The sequence below is a fragment of the Phoca vitulina genome, unplaced genomic scaffold, assembly GCF_004348235.1.
Source record: "Phoca vitulina isolate PV1807 unplaced genomic scaffold, GSC_HSeal_1.0 scaffold22, whole genome shotgun sequence".
Taxonomy (NCBI): domain Eukaryota; kingdom Metazoa; phylum Chordata; class Mammalia; order Carnivora; family Phocidae; genus Phoca; species Phoca vitulina.
In genome coordinates, this window is record NW_022589725.1 from 36,691,227 (window position 1) to 36,711,331 (window position 20,105).

Below are 20,105 nucleotides of genomic sequence, written 5' to 3' on the forward strand. Positions count from 1 at the left end.
AGATTCTATTTGCTTGACAGAGAGAGACACAGCGAGAGAGGGAACACAAGCAGGGGGAGGGGGAGACGGAGAAACAGGCCTCCCGGTGAGCAGGAAGCCCGATGTGGGGATCGATCCCAGGACCCCGGAATCACGACCCAAGCCTAAGGTAGACGCTCAACGACCGAGCCACCCAGGCGCCCCCCCCTTTTTTTTTTAAGATTTTATTTGACAGAGAGAGACACAGCGAGAGAGGGAACACAAGCAGGGGGAGTGGGAGAGGGAGAAGCAGGCTTCCCGCGGAGCAGGGAGCCCGATGTGGGGCTCGATCCCAGGACGCTGGAATCATGACCTGAGCCGAGGGCAGACACTCAACAACTGAGCCACTCAGGCGCCCCGAATATGGCCTATCTTGGTAAATGTTCAGGTGCACTTCAGCTGTTGTTGGGTTCTATAAATGTCAGTTGTTTGGTAGTGTTGTTCAGGACTACTAGATCCAATCTCCTTATTACTCTAGTCCCAGCCAGAAGCCCACAGTGAACGAAGAAGTGTGCCCTTTGATGAGTTTTGACAAACGTATACAACCATGTAACCTAAACTTTATTGAGACTGTTTTAATAACTAGTAGAACTAGTGCGCAGTCATTGCTCTTCTTTTTTGAGTTTTCCCTATTATTCGCTTATCTGGCTGTACATGTAAACTTTAGACCTGACTCTGGGACAAGGGGTCAACTGGGGCAGGGAACACCCACTTGTATTTTTATTGGGGCTATATTACATTAATCAGTTAATTGAGAAGAACCAACTTTATGCTGTTGAATCTCCTATCCAAGAACTGATCTTTCCATCTATTCCAGTCTTTTTTTTAGGTGGCTCCATGCCCAGCGTGGGGCTTGAATTCACAACCCCTAAATCAAGAGTTGTATGCTTTACTGACTGAGCCAGCCAGGCGCCCCTATTCCAGTCTTTTGTGTCTTTCCATAGTGCTTTAAGGTTGTTCTTATATAAGCACATATAGTAAATGTACAGACAGAAGGGGATGGAGTGCAGCAGCTTCAGGGTAGTGGCTGCCTCCAGGAAGGGGAGGGAGGTTGAGAGCAACAGAACAGGGTCTACACCTCTATCTAATACATCTAATTGATGGGCACAGGAGTGTTTCTCATAAAACTATTTTTCTATTTGTTTGAAATACTTAATTAAAAAAAGTTAAACTTAGGGGCGCCTAGGTGACTCAGTCATTTAAGCGTCTGCCTTCAGCTCAGATCATTGATGGTCCCAGGGTCCTGGGATTGAGCCCTGTGCCGGGCTTCCTGCTTAGTGGGGAGCCTGCGTCTCCCTCTCCCTCTGCTGCTCCCCCTGCTTGTGCTCTCTCTGTCAAATAAATAAAATCTTAAAAAAAAAAAGTTAAACCTAGAAGTTAAAACAATTTTAATAGAAAAGAGTTTTTGTAAATACAGTGACTCTTCATAGTACAGTAGTTTATTCTCATAAACCAAATGACCATACTTATATATATTTTGGATATAAAACTATAGTTGTTTTTTCTTTACATATAATACAATTTCCAGTGTGATGACATTTCATTGAGGAAAAGATTGCATTCGCAATAAATACTATCATCCCTGAGTCCACAGACTTAAAATAAGCAGTCCCCAGACATCTTCCTGTGGCGGAGCAGGGTTGACAGGCACAGCGAGCAGTCTTTCTAGAATGTCTGGTATAGACCCAGACTGAGAATGCTAATGATCTGAACCCAAAGCAGTAACAGTGAAAGGGTGAAACTGTCCAGAGCACTTATTTTTCATTTTACTCTCTGCAGCCAAGGTCAAAAGTACAACACTGAAATTGATTTTACCATTTTCTTTTAGTCTTTCTTTGCTGAAAGCCGCCATAATCTGTTTCACCCATTGGTAGCAAAACTGGGAATTTTACCTAGAGAAATTACCCAGGACCACTAATAAAAATGTCGTCTTTTCCAGCATGTCTATCTTCTGAGCATCTGGCACAACAGACATTTTTAAATGTGTGTGAGGTGAACAAAGAAGAATCAGAAACCTCCTATGCCCGGGGCATGGCCAATGAACCCTAGAAAATTATGGCACCACGGTGGCTTAATTTTAAAAGATGTTCTTTCGAAATGAATTCCAGGAAAACAAGCAGCCTTCACACAGAGAGGGAAGCTGAAGCGATCTTACTGATGAGTCTGTTGAGAGCTCTAACTTTTTCTTCCAAGATGCGGTTTTTCTTCTCGGCACCTCGTAGCTTCTCTTCGGTGACCTGAAATGCCTTCGTCAGGTGAGCATTTTCCACATAGAGCTCCTTGAGCAGCAAATCGGACTTTGTGTTCTTTTCAAACTAGAGAGGAAAGAGAACCACACTTTCCTGTGACTCTCGTGCACAAATGCTGCATTACAGCTTGGCCCTCCCACCCTTTCATGTGTTCAGACCACAGATTCGGGGCTCTTACACATCTGAGACAAACCCTGGGTGGAATGACAATTTTTGTTACCCTGGCATGAAAGAGGAAATTGAGAATCTGATGAATTATGTGGTAGAGAAAATTGAAGTCGAGTTTGTGAGAGTAGATTTTACCATGAAATGAAGATATAAAAAGACTACAATCACCAACCTCAACAAGGACGATCCAGCATAATGGAAAACATGTCATTCTGGTTCATTTCCATGTGCTCTGCTGACCCACCATGTCACCCACGACTTACCTCAGCACCGCGTCCACCCTCGAAGCCCTGGGTGCATGGGCTGTGTCACCACACACCTCAGCCACAGCAATGGGGACACAAGGCCACTCTAGCTACAAAGGCACAGGGGGCCTGGCCTTGGGCTTTGAAAGTCAAAACTGCATTCATTCACTGAACAAGTAGTGCCAGGGCCTCACAAGGGCCCTGCTCTCAGGAGTGCGTACTCTGATGGAAGCAGGCAGGCCAGAAACAAACATGTGGTGTGGAGGCATGACAAGTGCTAAGAGAAAACCGTGTGAAACCAAACCCAAGTCCGCCCGCCCGATGCGCAGCGAAGACAGTCCCTGAGCATGGAGTGCATGGCGAGGAAAGGAGAGAGACGGGAAGGTAAGACTCGAATCTGTCTCCCCCAAGGAGAGGAGTCAGACATGTTTACAGGCAAACAAAAAAGGTCAGGGTGAAAAGTTACAGCTGCATCTGGCAGTCCTATTAACTCTCTGGTTACTGGTTTCACTGGGAGGGGACAGGCAGCTGAGGAGGGAGTTCCTACTTTTGTTGGGGTGAACAAGGAAGGCTTCTCTGTTGACACGTGAACAGAGATCTGAATAAGGCAGGGAGAGTGCTGAGGCTGTCCGGGCGTGCGTTCCAGGCAAAGGGAGGAGCAGGTGCAAAGGCCCGGAGGCTGGCCAGGCTAGGGGGTGGCAGGAATGGCCAGAGGCCTGTGGCTGGGGGGGCACGGCGGTGGGAGGCCCACTGGGAGGAGGTTAGAGCTGCCACACTGACTGCGCAGGCACTGAGGGGAGGGGGCTAGAGCCTGCAGAGCCTTGGAGGCCCCTAGAGGAACTCTGCCTTGTACTCTGAGGGCTGTGGCAGGCTTGGAGGGGAGAGGGGCCAGCACCTCAGTCACACTGGGAAAGCGCTGCTGCCACTCCTGTGCTGAGAACAGAGCACAGGAGGAAACAAGGACACCGCAGGGCTCAGAGGATGAAGGTGGGAGTGCTGGCAGGTGGGGCGAGAAGAGGCTGAGCTGACAGGCTCACTGGGGACACAGTGGGGGCATCCATCACAACCCCCCAAATCTGGACCTGAGCCAGTGGCATGGGGGAACACAAGGGAGGGCAGGTGAGAGTGTGCAGACAATCCTTCGCAGGTACTTCTGTAAAGAGGAGCAGAGGCAGGGCCAGGGCTCCCTAAGCTTTGGGTTCGGGGGCTGAGGGCCCCTGAGAAGGGAGGGGCTGGGCACGGCGGTACACGCGCAGACACAGGCGGCTGGTTCGCTTGGCCAGAGCACAAGCTAGTTCTTGGGGGGGGTGGGGGGGGGGGCGTGGGGCTATGGACGGGACCTCACAAGGACAGGGGTGCAGGAGCCACAGGATTTCACCAGTACTGAGGATCTGCCAGACAAGAAGAAGCAAACTGAGGGTGCCTGCAAGAGAATGACTGTAAGGTGAGGGGCAGGGGTCACTGAGAGTCTGTGACACTTGGCCAAGGAGTCCGTGGACGGCAGGGAGGAAGCTGCAAGGCCAGGAAGATGGTCAAGGAGGGGGGTGTGACGCCCCCCAGGACCTCCTACTTCCCAGGGAACAAGAGGTAGTGCAAATGTTTCATCCCATTTGGGCTTAGTTCAGGAACCCTCTAAACATACTTGATTACTGTAATAAAAATATTTCTACAGATCCTCACAATTTCTTCCAGCTCTGAATAGAACTCTTCTAGGAGTAGCGGGTGTTTGGCTAAGCCTTTTCTCTGTGTCTCCTGCCTGTTTCCAGCCTTGCCCCCCCCCCCCCCCCCCCCCCCGCCCCCCAGCACCCTCTGTGCTGGCTGCTCAGCTGCCTGTTCTTACCAGTGGACTGTGCGGGCTGAACTGGACTGTAAGCTTTCATCAATCACAACAGCTCTGGCCTTCTTTTTTTGGTCTTTGCTCCCTATAGCAGTCCAAATTTTTCCTTTCTCCCCCAGAGTGATTTATTTAAAAATATATAGGTATCATGCTCTTGCTTAAAATCTTCTGGTGGCTTCTAACTGCAACTAAAATAAAAGCAAACTCCTGACCTTGAGGGAGTCCTGCCTACCCATCAGCTACAACAGACTCCCTGGAGGCCTGCTGACGTGCTGCGCTTGATCCCGTCTAAGGACACTGGCCTGCACTGTAACTCTGTCTGGATGCCCCTCCTCATTGGGGTTCTGGCATGTCCCCCAGAACACATGGAGACATGAGGGTACCTTTTTATGGCTGTCCCATTGACTGGAGGTGCTACAGGCATTCAGCCCTACACTGCAAAGGAAAGTCCCACCCAATGAGCACTTAGCCCTTCCAAAAAGCCAACCTGGCCTCAGCTCGGGGGCACAGCCAGACTCTCTATGGCAGTCATTAGTGTCTGCCCCACCATGTCTGAAGAGAGTGATCTCCAACCATCCCCACCACTTCCCATCCACCACCATCTCTTCTTCTTCAGAGCGAGCATTTCTCACAACTTGAGGTCATTTCTCTTGTTATGGTCTGTCTCTACCCCCAGAATGTAAGGCCCATGAGGGCCCATCTCAAGGTCTTCCCAGAACAATGAATGCCGGGATACATGACAGGTGCTCGGTAAATACCTGCCCAATGACTGAACAAATGAATGAACGTCCTGAGATGTGAACACCTCTCAAATGTACCTTAAAACAATTCCCAAAACAAAATAAACACAATGTATACAAATATAATTTAGGGTACATATTTAACAAAATCAGTTTTTCTATTGATTGCTTTTAACTGTTCATCTTCTGAAAAAAACCTGTATATTCAGATTCTCAAAGTTTAGATGGAGCCCCAGGTTCAGTGGTTCCAAACAAACATGGGGCTCTCTCCGTGTTCTATGAGGACAGACTCACCCTGGAATAGTTACTTGAATACCATAGAAGGAAAAAGTTCAGAAAATACATGTGGCAATGACAGATGCCCGTCACTGACCTGCTCTTTCAGCTCGGCCACTTTTTCTTGTAGGAGCATTTCCACATTCTTCAGAACCATTCCCACCTCTTCTACCTGTTCTTGGGTGTCTTTAAGCTCTTTTTCATGTTCTTCCTGCCACAAAAGGTTATGGGCCAATAGTTTACATTTCAAAAAGAATCGTTATCAGGCTTACTTACTTCAGAATGGAAATTAGCTAAAATGTACAAATCTGGGAGTGACTGGAGATAACCCTTCATCTGCAGAGAGAAACAAAGAATGTTCTACCACAAGCCAAAAGCTGACACCACTCTTCGTAGCTCAAGGAGAATTAGTGGCCTGCTTTCCTGAGAATTGAATCATAAAAATGATTCCAAAGTGTGTTTCCCCAAATGTGTTACTGAATATTTCTAAAGGACTTCTGATTAAATTTCTTTGTGTTGTCAATATTCTATCATGGCCAAGCTTATCTCCTGCTTAACATTTTTGCACAAGGCTGAAAGATTATTCTTCAATAGAATTTATGCTTCACAAACATTGAATCTTACCCCACCTTTCGAGTCTTGCTCTAATTTCTTCCTCATGGAGCCCCCCACCCCATGACCTCGGGCTCCTACCTCCACACCCTCTCCCACCCAATGTTTCCTCATGAACTGCACTGTGACATTTCAGGAGGGAGTTTTCTCAGCCTTTTAAACACTGACATAGGGTGCCCACAGGCCAGACTATTCGAGCACGCCAGAAGTGCTAACTGGCGGATGCCCTACACTAATGCTCTGAGGTGGGGACCACTGGCCTCTGACATTTACAGATGAGGAAATTGAAGCAAAGAGAGGTTAAGTAGCTGGCCAAGCTCACTCAGCTGGGAGATGGTGGAGCCTGAATCCTGACCTCTGCAGCCACAGTGTCCTGCTCCCCTTTAAGGCAGCGGCTCCGTTTCTAGGTCTCTAGATGCTTAGTGCAGTGCCTGGCGCACAGCCAGGGTCCTCACGTGTGTGCCACTCCGCCCTGGCCTCTTGTCCCACCATGCTCCTCCTGCCTCCCTCTCATCCTCCTTAAACATGCCAAGTACAGGGGCGCCTGGGTGGCTTAGTCATTAAGCGTCTGCCTTCGGCTCAGGTCATGGTCCCAGGGTCCTGGGATCGAGCCCCGCATTGGGCTCCTTGCTCCGCGGGAAGCCTGCTTCTCCCTCTCCCACTCCCCCTGCTTGTGTTCCTGCTCTCGCTATCTCTCTGTCAAATAAATAAATAAAATCTTTAAAAAAAAAAAAAACATGCCAAGTACATACCCACCTCAGGGCCTTGGCATATGTTGCTCCTGCTACCTCTCAAGCACTCTCCCCAGGTAAGTGGAAGCCTTGCTCCCTCAACTCCTTCGGGTCTTGGCTCAAGTAACACATTGGGGAGAACTTCTCTGGCCCCCTATTTTAACTGCAAAGCATCCCGCTCCATAGCACTCATCAACTCACCACCATCTGACATGCTATCCTCATGACTCAGGTTTTCATTTGTCTTCCCCCACCCCACCACTAGAACGTAGGCTCCAGGAGGGCACAGGCTTTTGCCGTGTGTGTTCATTTCTGTATCTCCGACACCTAGACCGGTGTGCACCCAATAAATGACTTCTGCAGTCCTTGTGTGCCTGAGGGTAGGTTTTTTTCGTTCTGCAAAACGGTTTAAGATTCTTTTTACATCAGATGCATCATTTGGAAACTGGCCGTGTTCATGTAAAAATCCAGTTTCCGGCTTTCCTTTGAAATCAGGAGAACTCCCACAGGACTCCACAGGTGGGACCGTCGCCCCCAGCTTCACTCATGGCCTCAGCATCACCGCACTTCTGGCCCCAGGCACAGCTCAAGCGTGTGGTCATGTGGCCTACCACAGACGCCCTCAGCCGCCCTGCTGGAGAGACCTTTCAGGTCAGCTGGCTCATCATTCCCTGAGTGGGTGGGTGCCGCCCCTCCCCGATCCATCTTTGGCAACGACAGAGTCCCGCACTGTTCAGAGAGAAAATCGGGATCCTGGGGCTGCTGTACGACCAGACCGCTAGGAGCTGGGAGGGCAGTTTTCAGCCGCGTGACCAGTGATGCAACCTCACCACCGCCATCACCATCAGCAGGGCCTCGGGGCCCTTGCCCCCACTCACCCACTGTGTTTCCAGCCGCCTCCCCTTCTCCTCCTGGAGAAGGCACTCCTTGTGGAGCCGCCGAGCCGCCTGCCGTTCCTCTTCCAGCAGCTGCTGCAGCTCGTCCACAAGGTCCCGAGGCACCAGCCACTGCATCCGCTCCTGCAGCCGATGAACCTCCTCGGAGTGCTGGGACTGTGTCAGCCTCAGCCCCAGGCTGGCTCTGTGCAGCTGCCCCGGGAGAGAAGGCCATGCCAGGGCTGGTGTGACTGCTGAGCGCTACAGGGTCATTACCAGACACACAAGACTCCGTGCCTACAGAGAGCCTACAACTGGAAGTGCACACAAGGCACCCACCCTCCTCTGGTCCCTCCATCTGCAGCTAAATGCAGGGCTCATGAAGAATGCATTCGTTTGAATTCTGACAGCCAAATTCCTGTGTGGCCAGAGCTTCTGCACAGAGACAGTCAGGAAGACTCGGGTCTGTATCCTCAAAGTGGTGATGCTGAGCTTCCCATTGCACCCAAGGGAGAATCGTGCTATATTCTGTCGGGTTTACCCTTCAGCAGACCTCAGAGAGTCCAAGTAACTACTGCAACCCACACAGGCCATGCGTGGTGATTTTCCTCAAAGCGGAGAGCTCACACTCCTGAGACAGCCAAGGCCAGGGCCACAGAAGGCAAAGGAGCATACGATGAAGGCCAAAGGGACCCTGCCAGCGAGTGCAGAAACACCCCAGCACCCTGCTCCCCAACCACAGAGGATGGCAAAATTTCACTGGAGTTGTGTGGGACCATTAGTATTGAACTGTGCGTAACATGGCTAATCCTTTTATTAAACACCATTTAAATCACTTTGATTCTGGAGGCTTCACCTAGAATACCCAGAATTTCCTTGGCACCCTAACTGGCCATGTCAGCCCTCACACACCTCTGAGGCCCCACAGATGGGAGAGGGAAGTGGCTCCGTCAAAGGTCACACTTAGGGCAAGTCTGAGGTGGGGTCAGAGAGATGGGGAGGGTGGCAGCTATGGCAACTCAAGGGCAAGAGCAAGGTTGCAGGCCTCAGGTCACTGTGTCCCCTTGTGTCTCTGAGGGGCCGTCTCGGGGGGCCACGTCATCACTGTAATGTGTGGCTATTCTTAGGACAGGGGTTATCCCAGAGAAACACACCCAGTTTCCAGAATAGCTACCATGCTCTTTCGGGAGAGTGCAATATAATGATTTATAAGATCAGATGACCAAAATACATTTCTCAGAGATACCTGATCCTGAAAATGCTTCAGAGGCAGAGAGTTGAAATAGGTGTCTTGTTATTAATGAAGGTGATTTTTGGACAGCACCCGAGGGGGGCGGGGGAGCTGGCTGCCAGGAGGGCCAACCACGGGCTTAAGGGTTGGAATTTTTAGTCCCACCCCCACCTCCCTAGAGGGAAGAGGGGCTGGAGGTTGAAACAGCCAATGGCCAATGACTTGGTCAATCACAATTGTGTAATGAAGCCTCCAGAAAAACCCAAGAGGGCAGGCATCTGGTCCCTTTTCTGGAGATCTTCCATTCTTGGGGAATCAGAACACTTCCATGTGCCACCAGGCAGGGCTCAGGCTCCATGAGGACAGATGTTTGGGACCTTACCCTATGTATCCTCTTCCTCTGGCTATTGATTTGTTTCCTTTATCATATCCTTTAATGAACTGGTAAGTGTTAGGTGTCTCCCTGAGTTCTGTGACCACGCTAGCAAATTAGTCAAACCTCAGGAGGAGGTGGTTGAAACCTCCAATCTGAGGCTGGCTGGTCAGAAGGTAACAGGTAACAGCCTGGGCCTGGGGCTGGCCTCTGAGGTGGGGCTGGGGGTGGGCAGTCTTATAGGACTAAACCCTTCACCTGTGGGGTCTGATGCTGTCTCCAGGCATGGTGTCATAACAGAACTGAATTCTCAGACACCCTGCTGGTGTCTGATAATTGTGTGCTGTGTCTGGGGAGCCCCCTACACAATGTTGGAATCAGGTCTGGAAACCCTGAGAGAGAGAAACAGAGAGGGGAGAACCAGTTCGAAAACACACCCCTACAAATGTAGCCTCCTCCTGACTTTCATGCTTCAGTGATCCTGCAAACACCCAAGCCAGAAGCTGAGCCCCAGCCCAGGCCCTAGTGACACCATGTCAGAGTGCCCACCCATCCCAAAGGTGCTCCTGCTCTCTAACAGCACTCCCCAATGCCCTGATGCCGCTCTTTCTTAAAATACTCTGTCCCCATGCCCCTCGCGGCCACCCACTACAGCCACCCCTCTGCTCTGAACCCTGGGGCCGGGTACAAGCTCCTGCGCGAAGGCCACTGTCTGGCCCAGCGTGAGGTCTCTGTGTCTGTGGCCCTACCCTGCAGCTCTCTGTGCAGGGCAAGCAGCCCGTAACACCCCCCGCCCCTCCCCCTGCTGTCTCCTGAGCCCCCTCATCTCCCTCCTCGTGGAAGTGAGACTCCAGGTGGAGCCCGGACCAGCTCTGGAGACCCCACCTCCACTATCACATAACAAGGGGAAAGATGTCTCCAGAGAGCACTGGGGCCGCCAACAGCCAGGAAATGAGGGTGGCTGTGTTCTGGGAGCTAGGGCATGGCAGTGAGCTGCCTTGGCCATCAGCTCTGCCCACCTGTGCTTGTAGGCTCTCTTCCTGCCCCTTGAGGAATGGGGGCTCTGCCCTCTTTGTGTTGAGAGGTGAGGACTGTGTCCTCCCCCATGGAGAGGTGGGCTCTGTGCCCTCCCCCTGAACCCAGGCTGGACCAATAGAATGTGGGGAATAATGTTCTGGAACGCCATGGCGCAGTCCTGAGGGGCCTGGCAGCTGTATGTGCTCCTCTGAGGGCGCCTGGTCGCCTCTCCTATCAGAGCTTTGCTGCTGCTGCTGCGCTCAGAGAACCCCATGCCACCGAGAGGCCATGTGTGGGGGCTCCAGCTGACAGCACCCTGGGCCCCCAGGCACCCGCCAACCCCAAGTCCCAGCCCTGCGAGCCGAGAGCTCTCACACAGCGATCAGCTGTGCCTTCCGATGATGCCCGCCCCAACCCCACCGCACTGCCACGGCCCCCCCGAGACATCAAGTGAAGAGAGCCCACAGACCGTGAAGGAGAATGGTAAACCGTGCTACAAGCTGCCAAGTTTGGGGGTGGCACCAAGCCAAGATTCCCAGGGGCGTGTGATGCGTGCAGCATTCTGCTCCCCCACACCCCACTCTGAGCTGCGCAAAGTCCTCTGCCAGGCCCTCTAGATGCTCCCCCCCAAGCTGCTCTACCTCCAGGCCCTCCTCCTCAGAACCACCCCCAAGTGTGCCAGTGACAACCCTGGCCCCTCCCTCAGGGCTCCACGCCACCCTTACCACGGCCTCCCCTTACTTCCCTCATGAGAACTTTCATTGTGGTTTTGGGGGTCCTCTTCTGAACCACGAAGAAGGGGAAACCAGCTCATATCACAGAGGGACTGCTTAAGTAAGGGATCTTCTGCCCGTGGCGGTGGCTGCCTCCTAGCCTCCAAGGGCTCAAAACTGGGCAAGGCAACTTCTCAAGGTTCCTTTCAGACTTAAAGACAGAGAAGGGATCCCCCAAATGCTCAGAAGGACCTCTGGGACAGTGCTTGTTTGCAGTGGGAAGGTGAGAGCCCACACAGCCCCCAAAAGCATGTCTTAAGGCCCTGGGTATGTTGGGGGGCATAGCAAGTCCAGCTGTAGGGCCAGGGGCCAGTTGGGGAGCCCGTACAGAGGCTCAGTGAGGGAGGTATGCAGGTGCCACACTCAAGGGAGGATGGTCCTGGGCCTCAGGCCAGTGGGTTAGAGACCCCTCCCACACCGTGCGCTCCTCTTTCCTTCCTGCAGCCCCAGCCTTCTAAGTGCAGCCCGCATCTAAGTCCACACTGGGCCCTCAGGCACCTCCCGCAGTCACACACCTGTCATTCTCTCTCCTGCTCCCCCAGGAAGAACCAGCTCTTCCTTTCTTGTGTCCCTGCACCTCATGCTGTCCGGGCACCCCAAGGTCCTTGGCTTGGCCCATCCTGCTCACACTTACTTGTCCAAGACTGCTAGCTCTCCACCTTCCTATCTCTGCACCTTGAGAACCTGGCGCACTGGATAAATGCTGGAGCAGGAGAGAAGGCAGAAGGCAGGAGGTCGACACCCACACGTGTGTGCAACTTCAGGGCTTCTGTGCACACATCAGCCCGAGTGAGTGTCAGACAGGGTCACCAAGCTTGCCAACCACTGGGACTACTCCGCCCTGTGTCCTTGGATCTGATGCCACCCCCTACCTCAGAAGCCACCTGTCACTCTCCTTTGCTCTTCTGTTTTGCAGATGCCACACCCAAAAGCACTGCTTACCAGCCTCCTTCCCTTGTGCATAAACCGAAACACAGCTCGGCCCACAGATGGTTCAGCCTACCCTGGACGAGGCTCTACTTCAGTCCTGGGACTGTAAGTGCCCAACCAGCTACGTAACCTCAGGCCAGCCTAATAACCTCTCTGGGCCAGACCAGTCCTGGCCAGGCTCTGTCAGTGCTAAACCATGTTGACTTTCTTCCCGGCTGAGACCCAGCCCCTGGCCATTATGCACACCCACCTGGTCCTGACTTTCTTCAAGGGTCTCTCTCAGCTGTGACTGTGACAGTCTTAGGCTCTGACATTCCTGATTCTTGTGTTCGAGTTCAACTTCAAGTTTTTGGATGTGCTCACCCTGTTTTTAAAAAAATCAATTTCACAAGTATAAGAAATATCTCAGCATTGATATGTTTAATGTAGAAACTTCAGGAATGTACAGAAAAGCAAAGATTATGAAATTTAAATCACCCACCATCCCAGCAGCTGAGGACCACACCTGACACTGTGTGATCTCAGCCCTTCCTCCAAACGTGCATTTCTAGCGATTAGTACAGCATCGTATCCTATGCTTTCCTCATTCTACCTTGAGCATTTCCCCATGACATTAAATATTATTTGAAACATGATTTTTAATGGCTATACCATAATTTACTGATTCATTCAATATTGTTGATGATTTAAGCTGATTTGAATTGTTTTGCTATCAAAAATACCATAGCAATGAAAATACTTCAGCTAAGTCTTTCCACAATGATCAAATTCCCATAAGCAAAATTATAAAATCAGAGCACACTGACATTCTTGAGGTACTTGATGTATATTTTGCCCAAATGTCCTCCTGAGAGGTCTACGAATTTACTCTCCTAGCATCAGGATTTAATTCCTTTCTGCTACTTTTTCTAGATATCGAGGATTTGCAAAAGCTGCTGAAGTCAGACAAATTTTCCAAGGCACATACTTACTAAGTCTCTCTCTTTACCTGAGGGATGAGTCTGCCTCCAGGCATTTTAAGGCTGTTCCTGATGGTCTAGATTACTCACCTGCAACCCCTCCCGCTGCCCCACCTCCTCCAGTCTCCGTGTTAACAGCTGAATGGTGATGCAGTTCTTCTCATTCTGGGCCTGGTGGATAGAGGCCTCTTCTCCAAGCTGAAGGACCTTGTGACTGAGCTGGGACACTTCATCCTTGCATTTCTGACTCTGGAGCAAAATGGATTAAAATACAGATGACAAAGTTATTTTTTTAAACCAGCAGCTCAATTCAGATCATTCTAGTGGCTCTGGCCAGGGACGATTTTGTTCCTTGAGGAACATGGGGCAATGTTTGGAGACAAGGCTCGTTATCACAGCTGGGAGGGGATGGCTACTGGCATCTCGTGGGGGAGGTGCTCAGCGTCCTCCAGGGCAGGACTGATACGGCCCCGACGGCCACAGTGCCACAGAGGAGAAAGCCTGCTCCACTCCCTGGAGGAGAGGAGACACATCTGGACCATCAGAGGCGGTCACATCAGGAACATACAAACCACTGCTCTGAAAACCTTCCATGTTGTTCTCATTTCTTTCATGGTTATTTCCAATTCTTACTTTAAGCAATTTGAAGGAAAACACCCAATTAAACTTGAAGTATATGAAGCTCCTCGAAGTCTCCTCTGATCTTTGTCATTAAACACACAGACATAGCTTTCAGCAGGGCGAGGCAGTGATTAAACTGCGTGTTCTGCTTTTTCTCAGTACCCACTGGCCAGCAGGCGGTGCGTGCTCAACAGATGCCCGCGGCGGGGGGGGGAGGCGGCAAGTGAAGGCGCCACGAGCTGAAACAGCAACGAGAACGCTGCCCCTACCGTCTCTCACCGTGCAAATGCCAGATACGTTCAACTGTCGTGCATATCTTCATAGACACCGCACTGTTGCTTGTTTGCTTCTCCCCACAACCATCCGTCCATTCTCAAGGCCAAGCACCAGCAGCCCCAGGTGTCTGCAGAGTGGCATCCTCTGAAAGGCTTCCCAGCGCCACTCTCCATGCAGGCACACCACTCCCCCCGGGGCCGCGCTAACAACCACGGTGTTACTACGTTTCTGAGGACTCGAGAAGCAGATGATGGAACCCTGAAGTTGTTTCAACTTGGATTATTCATGCTTGGTGAGTCTACATGTTTTTCTCGTGATCACTGCTCCTTCTCTTCTCTGTAAAGAGATTGCCCCCTCGTCCTGTCCTTAAAATCTCAGAACTGAGGGTGAAGAGGTGTTTTCCAAACATCATAAACTCATGGCCATTATGTCTGGTATGGAACTCTCTTGTGTTTATTACGTTTCATTGTGAAAATTAAAATTGTTTTTCAGTATCGATACACACTCATCTTGTTCTCTGAAGACAGCCTTGATTTTATGAACAGCCAGAAATGGAATCTTCATTCAGTTAATTTTCTTCTGTTTACCTTTAATATTTAGTCTTTGTTTGGAAATAATTTCAAATCTTTACAACATGGGCAAGGCTACTACAAAGAACACCTATGCACCCTTCACCCAGGCTCACCGGCTGGCAGCATCCCCCATGTGCTTTGTGGCGGATGCTTTCTGCAGGTACATGCACGCACACGTGTACACACAACACACACACACACACACACACACACGAGGCCCTGCACTATGTGTTTCCTAAGGAGGTGCATGTGTTCTCACATACTGTCATGCAGGTCTGGCTTCAGGACATGAATCACACCACCTGCATCCCAGTTTTGTCAACTGGCCCATTATGCCCCTTCCTCCCCTCAGGCAGTGCCTTTACGAGGCAGGCTGTTTTAGCCTCCTTGAATTTGGGATATTTCTGTGGCCTTTGTCTTGTGTGACACCGAAAATTTTCACAGATACAGTCCCTCCCTGCCTCTCCCCTTCAACACTTCCTCACTTGGGGCCTGCTGGATGCTCCCTGTGACGAGGCTCAGGTGTGTGCCCCGCAGGGCACCCTACTGGGAGCGTGGGCACCCTCTGTCTCTCCGTGTCTGTGTCCATCACCTCCTTAATTCTAACTTACACTCATCTGGGTTTTATTGCAGAAGACAAAACAAGATGCTAGCAGTCATCTCCTGGTCACATTTTAAAACAAATGGATGTCTGTGCTACACGGGCTTACTGTGAATCTGATCAGGGCTCTAGGCCTAGTTTCTAATTTATAGGAAGTATAAGGAACAGAGGAGCAGACTGAACGACACTATCAGATTCAGAATGTGGGACGGCCTACAGGTCTCTTCAAAGAGACAGCCTTGTGGGGGTGAATCAGGTGTTCCAGGTTAAAAAGGCTAAACACATCGAGGCAGGCTGACTATATTTTCCATACACGGCCTCAATGGCCTCTCCCGCCCCACATCCCCTTCTGCAGTGGACACTCCCCACCCAGAGGAGCCTGTGTCCCTCCCTGTGCTTTGCGGGGGTCTGGGTGAGGATGATGTGGAGTATTTCTGAGGTCAGAAGCCTTGTGCCTGCCATGTGGTCCTCCTGGTGCCCCCTTGTGACACTCCCTAAAGGAGCCAAGCCCCACAGAGAGGAGCCGCATGTGATTCCAGCCCTGGCCTCTGGGTCACCCCAGCTGTCCGGTCTTCCCAGCCCCCATGATGGGAGCAGAGGCGGGGGGGGCCATCTGTCCCGTGCCCCATCTGAAGCCCTGACCCACAGGTTCTGCGAGTGCAATCAAGGGGCTTTTCTCTGCCATGAGAACAGCATTGACAGGTCAATGAGTCACCCTCAACGGTATCCTAGTTCCAAAAAATTTACCATAGAAGACATTTTTGAATAATTAGAGAAATGTAAATATGGTCGGAATATTGGATAGTGTTAGATGATTACGACTAGGTTTCTCGGGTGTTACAGTAGGACTGTGGTTAGGCAGAAGTTGCCTGTGAACTATTTAGAAGCAGAGTCTCACAGTATCTGACACTTACTTTCAAATGGCTTGAAAAAACACACACATATACACACAGTACAGAGAGATACAAAGACCCGTACAAACAAAAACTAAAGTACGTATGGTACTTTATGGTATTGTTAACAATACTGTCAAATTAAGATTGTAATATGGGGCTGATCAGTGCATATTATGTCAATTTTTCTGTGTGTTTAAAGCTTTTTATACTAAAAAGCGGAGGGAAAGAAAATAAATGGATACCTAGAATCCATTTACAAGTGTGTCCTAGAAATAAGCCTGAAAGGGGACAGGAGGCCCAGGAAAACCCTAGATGGGTCGTTTCACAGGAAGTTGGTCTGCAGGCAAATGCAGTCTGAACTTTTCATCCTAAATCAACCCAGCAATTGCCCTCTTTTTTTTTTTTTAAGGATTTATTTATTTATTTGACAGAGGGAGACACAGCAAGAGAGGGAACACAGCAAGGGGAGTGGGAGAGGGAGAAGCAGGCTTCCCGCCGAGCAGGGAGCCCGATGCGGGGCTCGATCCCAGGACCCCAGGATCATGACCTGAGCCGAAGGCAGACGCCCAACGACTGAGCCACCCAGGCGCCCAGCAATTGCCCTCCTGATGGAGAAGGCCTAAGCAAGGCCACCACACACTCACCATGGACACAAACACTCAGAGCTGGGAGCCCAGACAAGCCACCCGCTCACCAGTGGTCTGAGGCAGTTCCCACGGCAGAGCCACTCAGTGGCCACGTGTGGGCAGAGGCAGCACTGGGAGAGAAGAGCTGCGGGACTGACCTCAGGGATGGCACAGGTTTGAGAAGCCAGGCGTGGCAACTCCTCCCCTCCCCTGCCCCGAGAACTAATGAGTGAGTTCAGCAAGGTGGGGGGACTGGCAGATGAACACCCATTTTATTTCTGTGTCCTAATAGTGAACATACAGAAACCCAAATTAAAAACATAATACTAGTTCTGGTCTCTGGTCTGACATGTAAAAAGCTCCATCCCCCCAATAAGAAAAAGGCTGGATAAACTGAAATCAACAACTCCTCTTCGAAACCTTAGAGAATTGTGGTCAAAGGGCAAGCCAACACCCTGAAAACTGGAGAGACAGGCAAAGGATTCAGAGTTTACCAGGAGCAGAGGTTGGAGCCTGAAACTGGAAGGGAAATGGGCACCATAAGGACGAACACTGGAGGCTGTGTCTGGCTGGCTTGAGAGTTAACATGGTCTCAGAGGAGCCCCCAACTTTCCTGAGACATACCAGGTTCTTGCCCTTAACATCAGAGAAAATCCCCTCAGGCTTCTAGCAAGTGGGGGTAAAGTAATTGCTATGAACTGAACTGTGTCCCCTCCAGATTCCTATGCTGAAGCCCTGAACCTGCAATGTGACTGTATTTGGAGATAAGGCTTTTAGGAGGTAATTAAGGTAAAATGAGCTGATATGGGTAGGGTACTAATCTGAAAGGACTATGATCTTTTAAGAAGAAGTAGAGCACGATCTCTCCCTCTGTGTGGCCCTGTGGAGGAAGGGCCGTGTGAGGACCCAGTTAGAAGGCAGCTGTCTGATGGGCGCCTGGGTGGCTCAGTTGGTTAAGCGACTGCCTTCGGCTCAGGTCATGATCCTGGAGTCCCTGGATCGAGTCCCGCATCGGGCTCCCTGCTCAGCAGGGAGTCTGCTTCTCCCTCAGACCCTCCCCTCTCTCATGTGCTCTCTCTCATTCTCTCTCTCTCAAATAAATAAATAAAATCTTTAAAAAAAAAAAAAAAGAAGGCAGCTGTCTGCAAGTCAGGAAGAGGGCTCTCACCAGGAACCAAGGCAGCCAGTCCCTCATCCTGGACTCTGGCCTCCAGAACTACAAGACAATAAATTTCTGTGAAGTCTCTCAGCTTACTGCACTTTGTTAGGGCAGCTGAAGCCACTCTGAAGGACACTCAGAGCATTCTGTTCCCCTCCTGCCCTCAAGAGAAATTACTATACCGGAGCTTAACCAACCCCAACCCCTCCAGCCTTTCTGTCTTAGCACATACCACGGATCAGAGTGGCTAAAGTAAGAGTGACAACACCAAATGCTGGCAAGGATGTGAGGAAACTGGATCAAGCATAGATCGCTGGTGGGAATGTAAACTATTACAGCCACTCTGGATACCAGTCAGGCAGTTTCTTACAAAACTAAACACGTAACTACCATACAACTCAGTATTTGCACCCTTGGGCATTTATCCCGGTGAAATGAAAACTTATGTTCATTAAAAAAACAAAACAATACAAAACAAAAACCTGCACAGGAATGTTCAGAGCAGCTTTATTTGTGACAGGCCAAAACTGGAATCAGCCCAGTCGTCCCTTAATAGGTGAGTGTTAAAACAAACTGTGGGACATCATCACACAGAACAACATTCAGTAATAAAAAGAAGCTAACTACTGTTCAGGCAATGCTTAGATGAATCTCCAGGCAAGTATGATACGTGAGAAAAGTCAATCCCAAAGGGTACACTCCCTATGAATTCTTTAATATAACATTTTGAAATGACAGTTTTAGAAATTAAGGACAGATGAGTGGATGTCAGGGGTCAGGGGCTGGGGTGGGTAGGCAGGAAGGGTGTAAGTGTGGTTGTGAAAGAACAGCATGAAGAATCCTTAAGGAGTTGGAACGGTTTAGTATCTCTCTCTTTTTTTAAGATTTTATTTATTTATTTATTTATTTGAGAGAGAGAGAGAGAAAACACAAGCAGGGGCAGACGGAGAGTGAAAAGCAGATTCCCCACTGAACAGGGAGCCTGACGTGGAGCTCAATCCCAGGACCCCAGGATCATGACCTGAGCCGAAGGCAGATGCTTACCTAACTGAGCCACTCAGGCACCCCAGAACTGTTCAGTATCTTGACTGTGGTGGTGGATGCATGTATCCACACAGCTATGAAATTGTATAGAACTCAATACACATATATCACACACACAGACCTATACACACACGCACATACATGCACACACACACATATACACATATACACACATACACATAGACCTATACACACACGCACATACATGCACACAAACACATATACACACACACAGACCTACATGTAGACACACACACACACGAACCCATACACACATGCACATACACACACATATACACACATGCATACACATACACACACAAATGAATACACAAGTAAAACGGGAAATCTAAGTAAGACCCACGGATTGTATCAACATTAATAGCTTGGTTATATTTGTTATAGGCTGATTTCTGTCCACCTAAAAGTCGTATGTTGAAGTTCAAACTCCCAATACCTCAGAATGTGACTGTATTTAGAGATAGAGTCTTTAAATAGGTGATTACCATAAAATGAGGTCCTACAAGTGGGCCCTAACCTAATATGATAGTGTCCTATTAAGATGAGATTAGAGAGGGCGGAGCAAGATGGCGGAGGAGTAGGAGACCTGGATTTCGTCTGGTCTCAGTAGTTCAGCTGCATAGGGATCAAACCATCCTGAACACCTACAAACTCAACAGGAGCTCGAAGAAAAGAATAGCAACAACTCTCTGAACAGAAAAGCGACCACTTTCTGGAAGGTAGGACGTGCGGAGAAGTGCATCGGAGGCGATATTCAGGAGGATAGACGGCGGGGGAGGGGGCCTCTGCCGTCCGCTTCTGGCCAGTGATAGAGCAGCTGAGCACAAAATCGGAACTTTTAGAAGTCGGCTCCCCTCAGGGACATCGCTCCAGTGGCTAAGTGGGGGGTGAAACACTCGCGGGACAGTGTGGTCTCAGGACCCTCGGGGTCACAGGAAGACCGGGGGTGCCTGAGTGCGGCCGAGCTCCCAGGTATCGAAGCGGGAAAGCCGGCTACAGAGACGGAGCCGAGGAGTGGACTCTCAGCTTGGGGTTGCCATAAACCGTGATCCGCGGCACAGTCGGACCACTTTTCCTCCAGCAGGGACCCAACAAGCGGTAGATCTGGGGAGACTCCCCATCCTCCCCGGGGAGGAGCAGCACGGGAGCGCACCGCAGGGATCACCGAGTTGGGTGCCAGAGATAGAAACGCTCGGCCACAGGCCGGGTGAGCACGGAGTGTGGCCGGAGACCGGGGAGACGGGAGTGACTGACT

The 20,105-nt window shown here is 50.4% G+C and overlaps 1 protein-coding gene across 1 annotated transcript in view; it reads right to left on the bottom strand.

Moving 5' to 3' along the window:
- Window positions 1-1,396: 1,396 nt before the first annotated feature.
- Window positions 1,397-20,105, bottom strand: part of NINL (ninein like) — a 173,115-nt gene continuing 154,406 nt past the window's right edge. The window contains exons 20-24 of the mRNA XM_032419757.1: window positions 13,125-13,283; window positions 12,326-12,439; window positions 7,755-7,964; window positions 5,631-5,744; window positions 1,397-2,333 (exon numbers count right to left, since the gene is read on the bottom strand). Of these exons, the coding sequence (XP_032275648.1) occupies window positions 2,142-2,333; window positions 5,631-5,744; window positions 7,755-7,964; window positions 12,326-12,439; window positions 13,125-13,283 (789 nt within the window). The 3' untranslated portion in view covers window positions 1,397-2,141. The remainder of the gene's footprint in view (window positions 2,334-5,630; window positions 5,745-7,754; window positions 7,965-12,325; window positions 12,440-13,124; window positions 13,284-20,105) is intronic.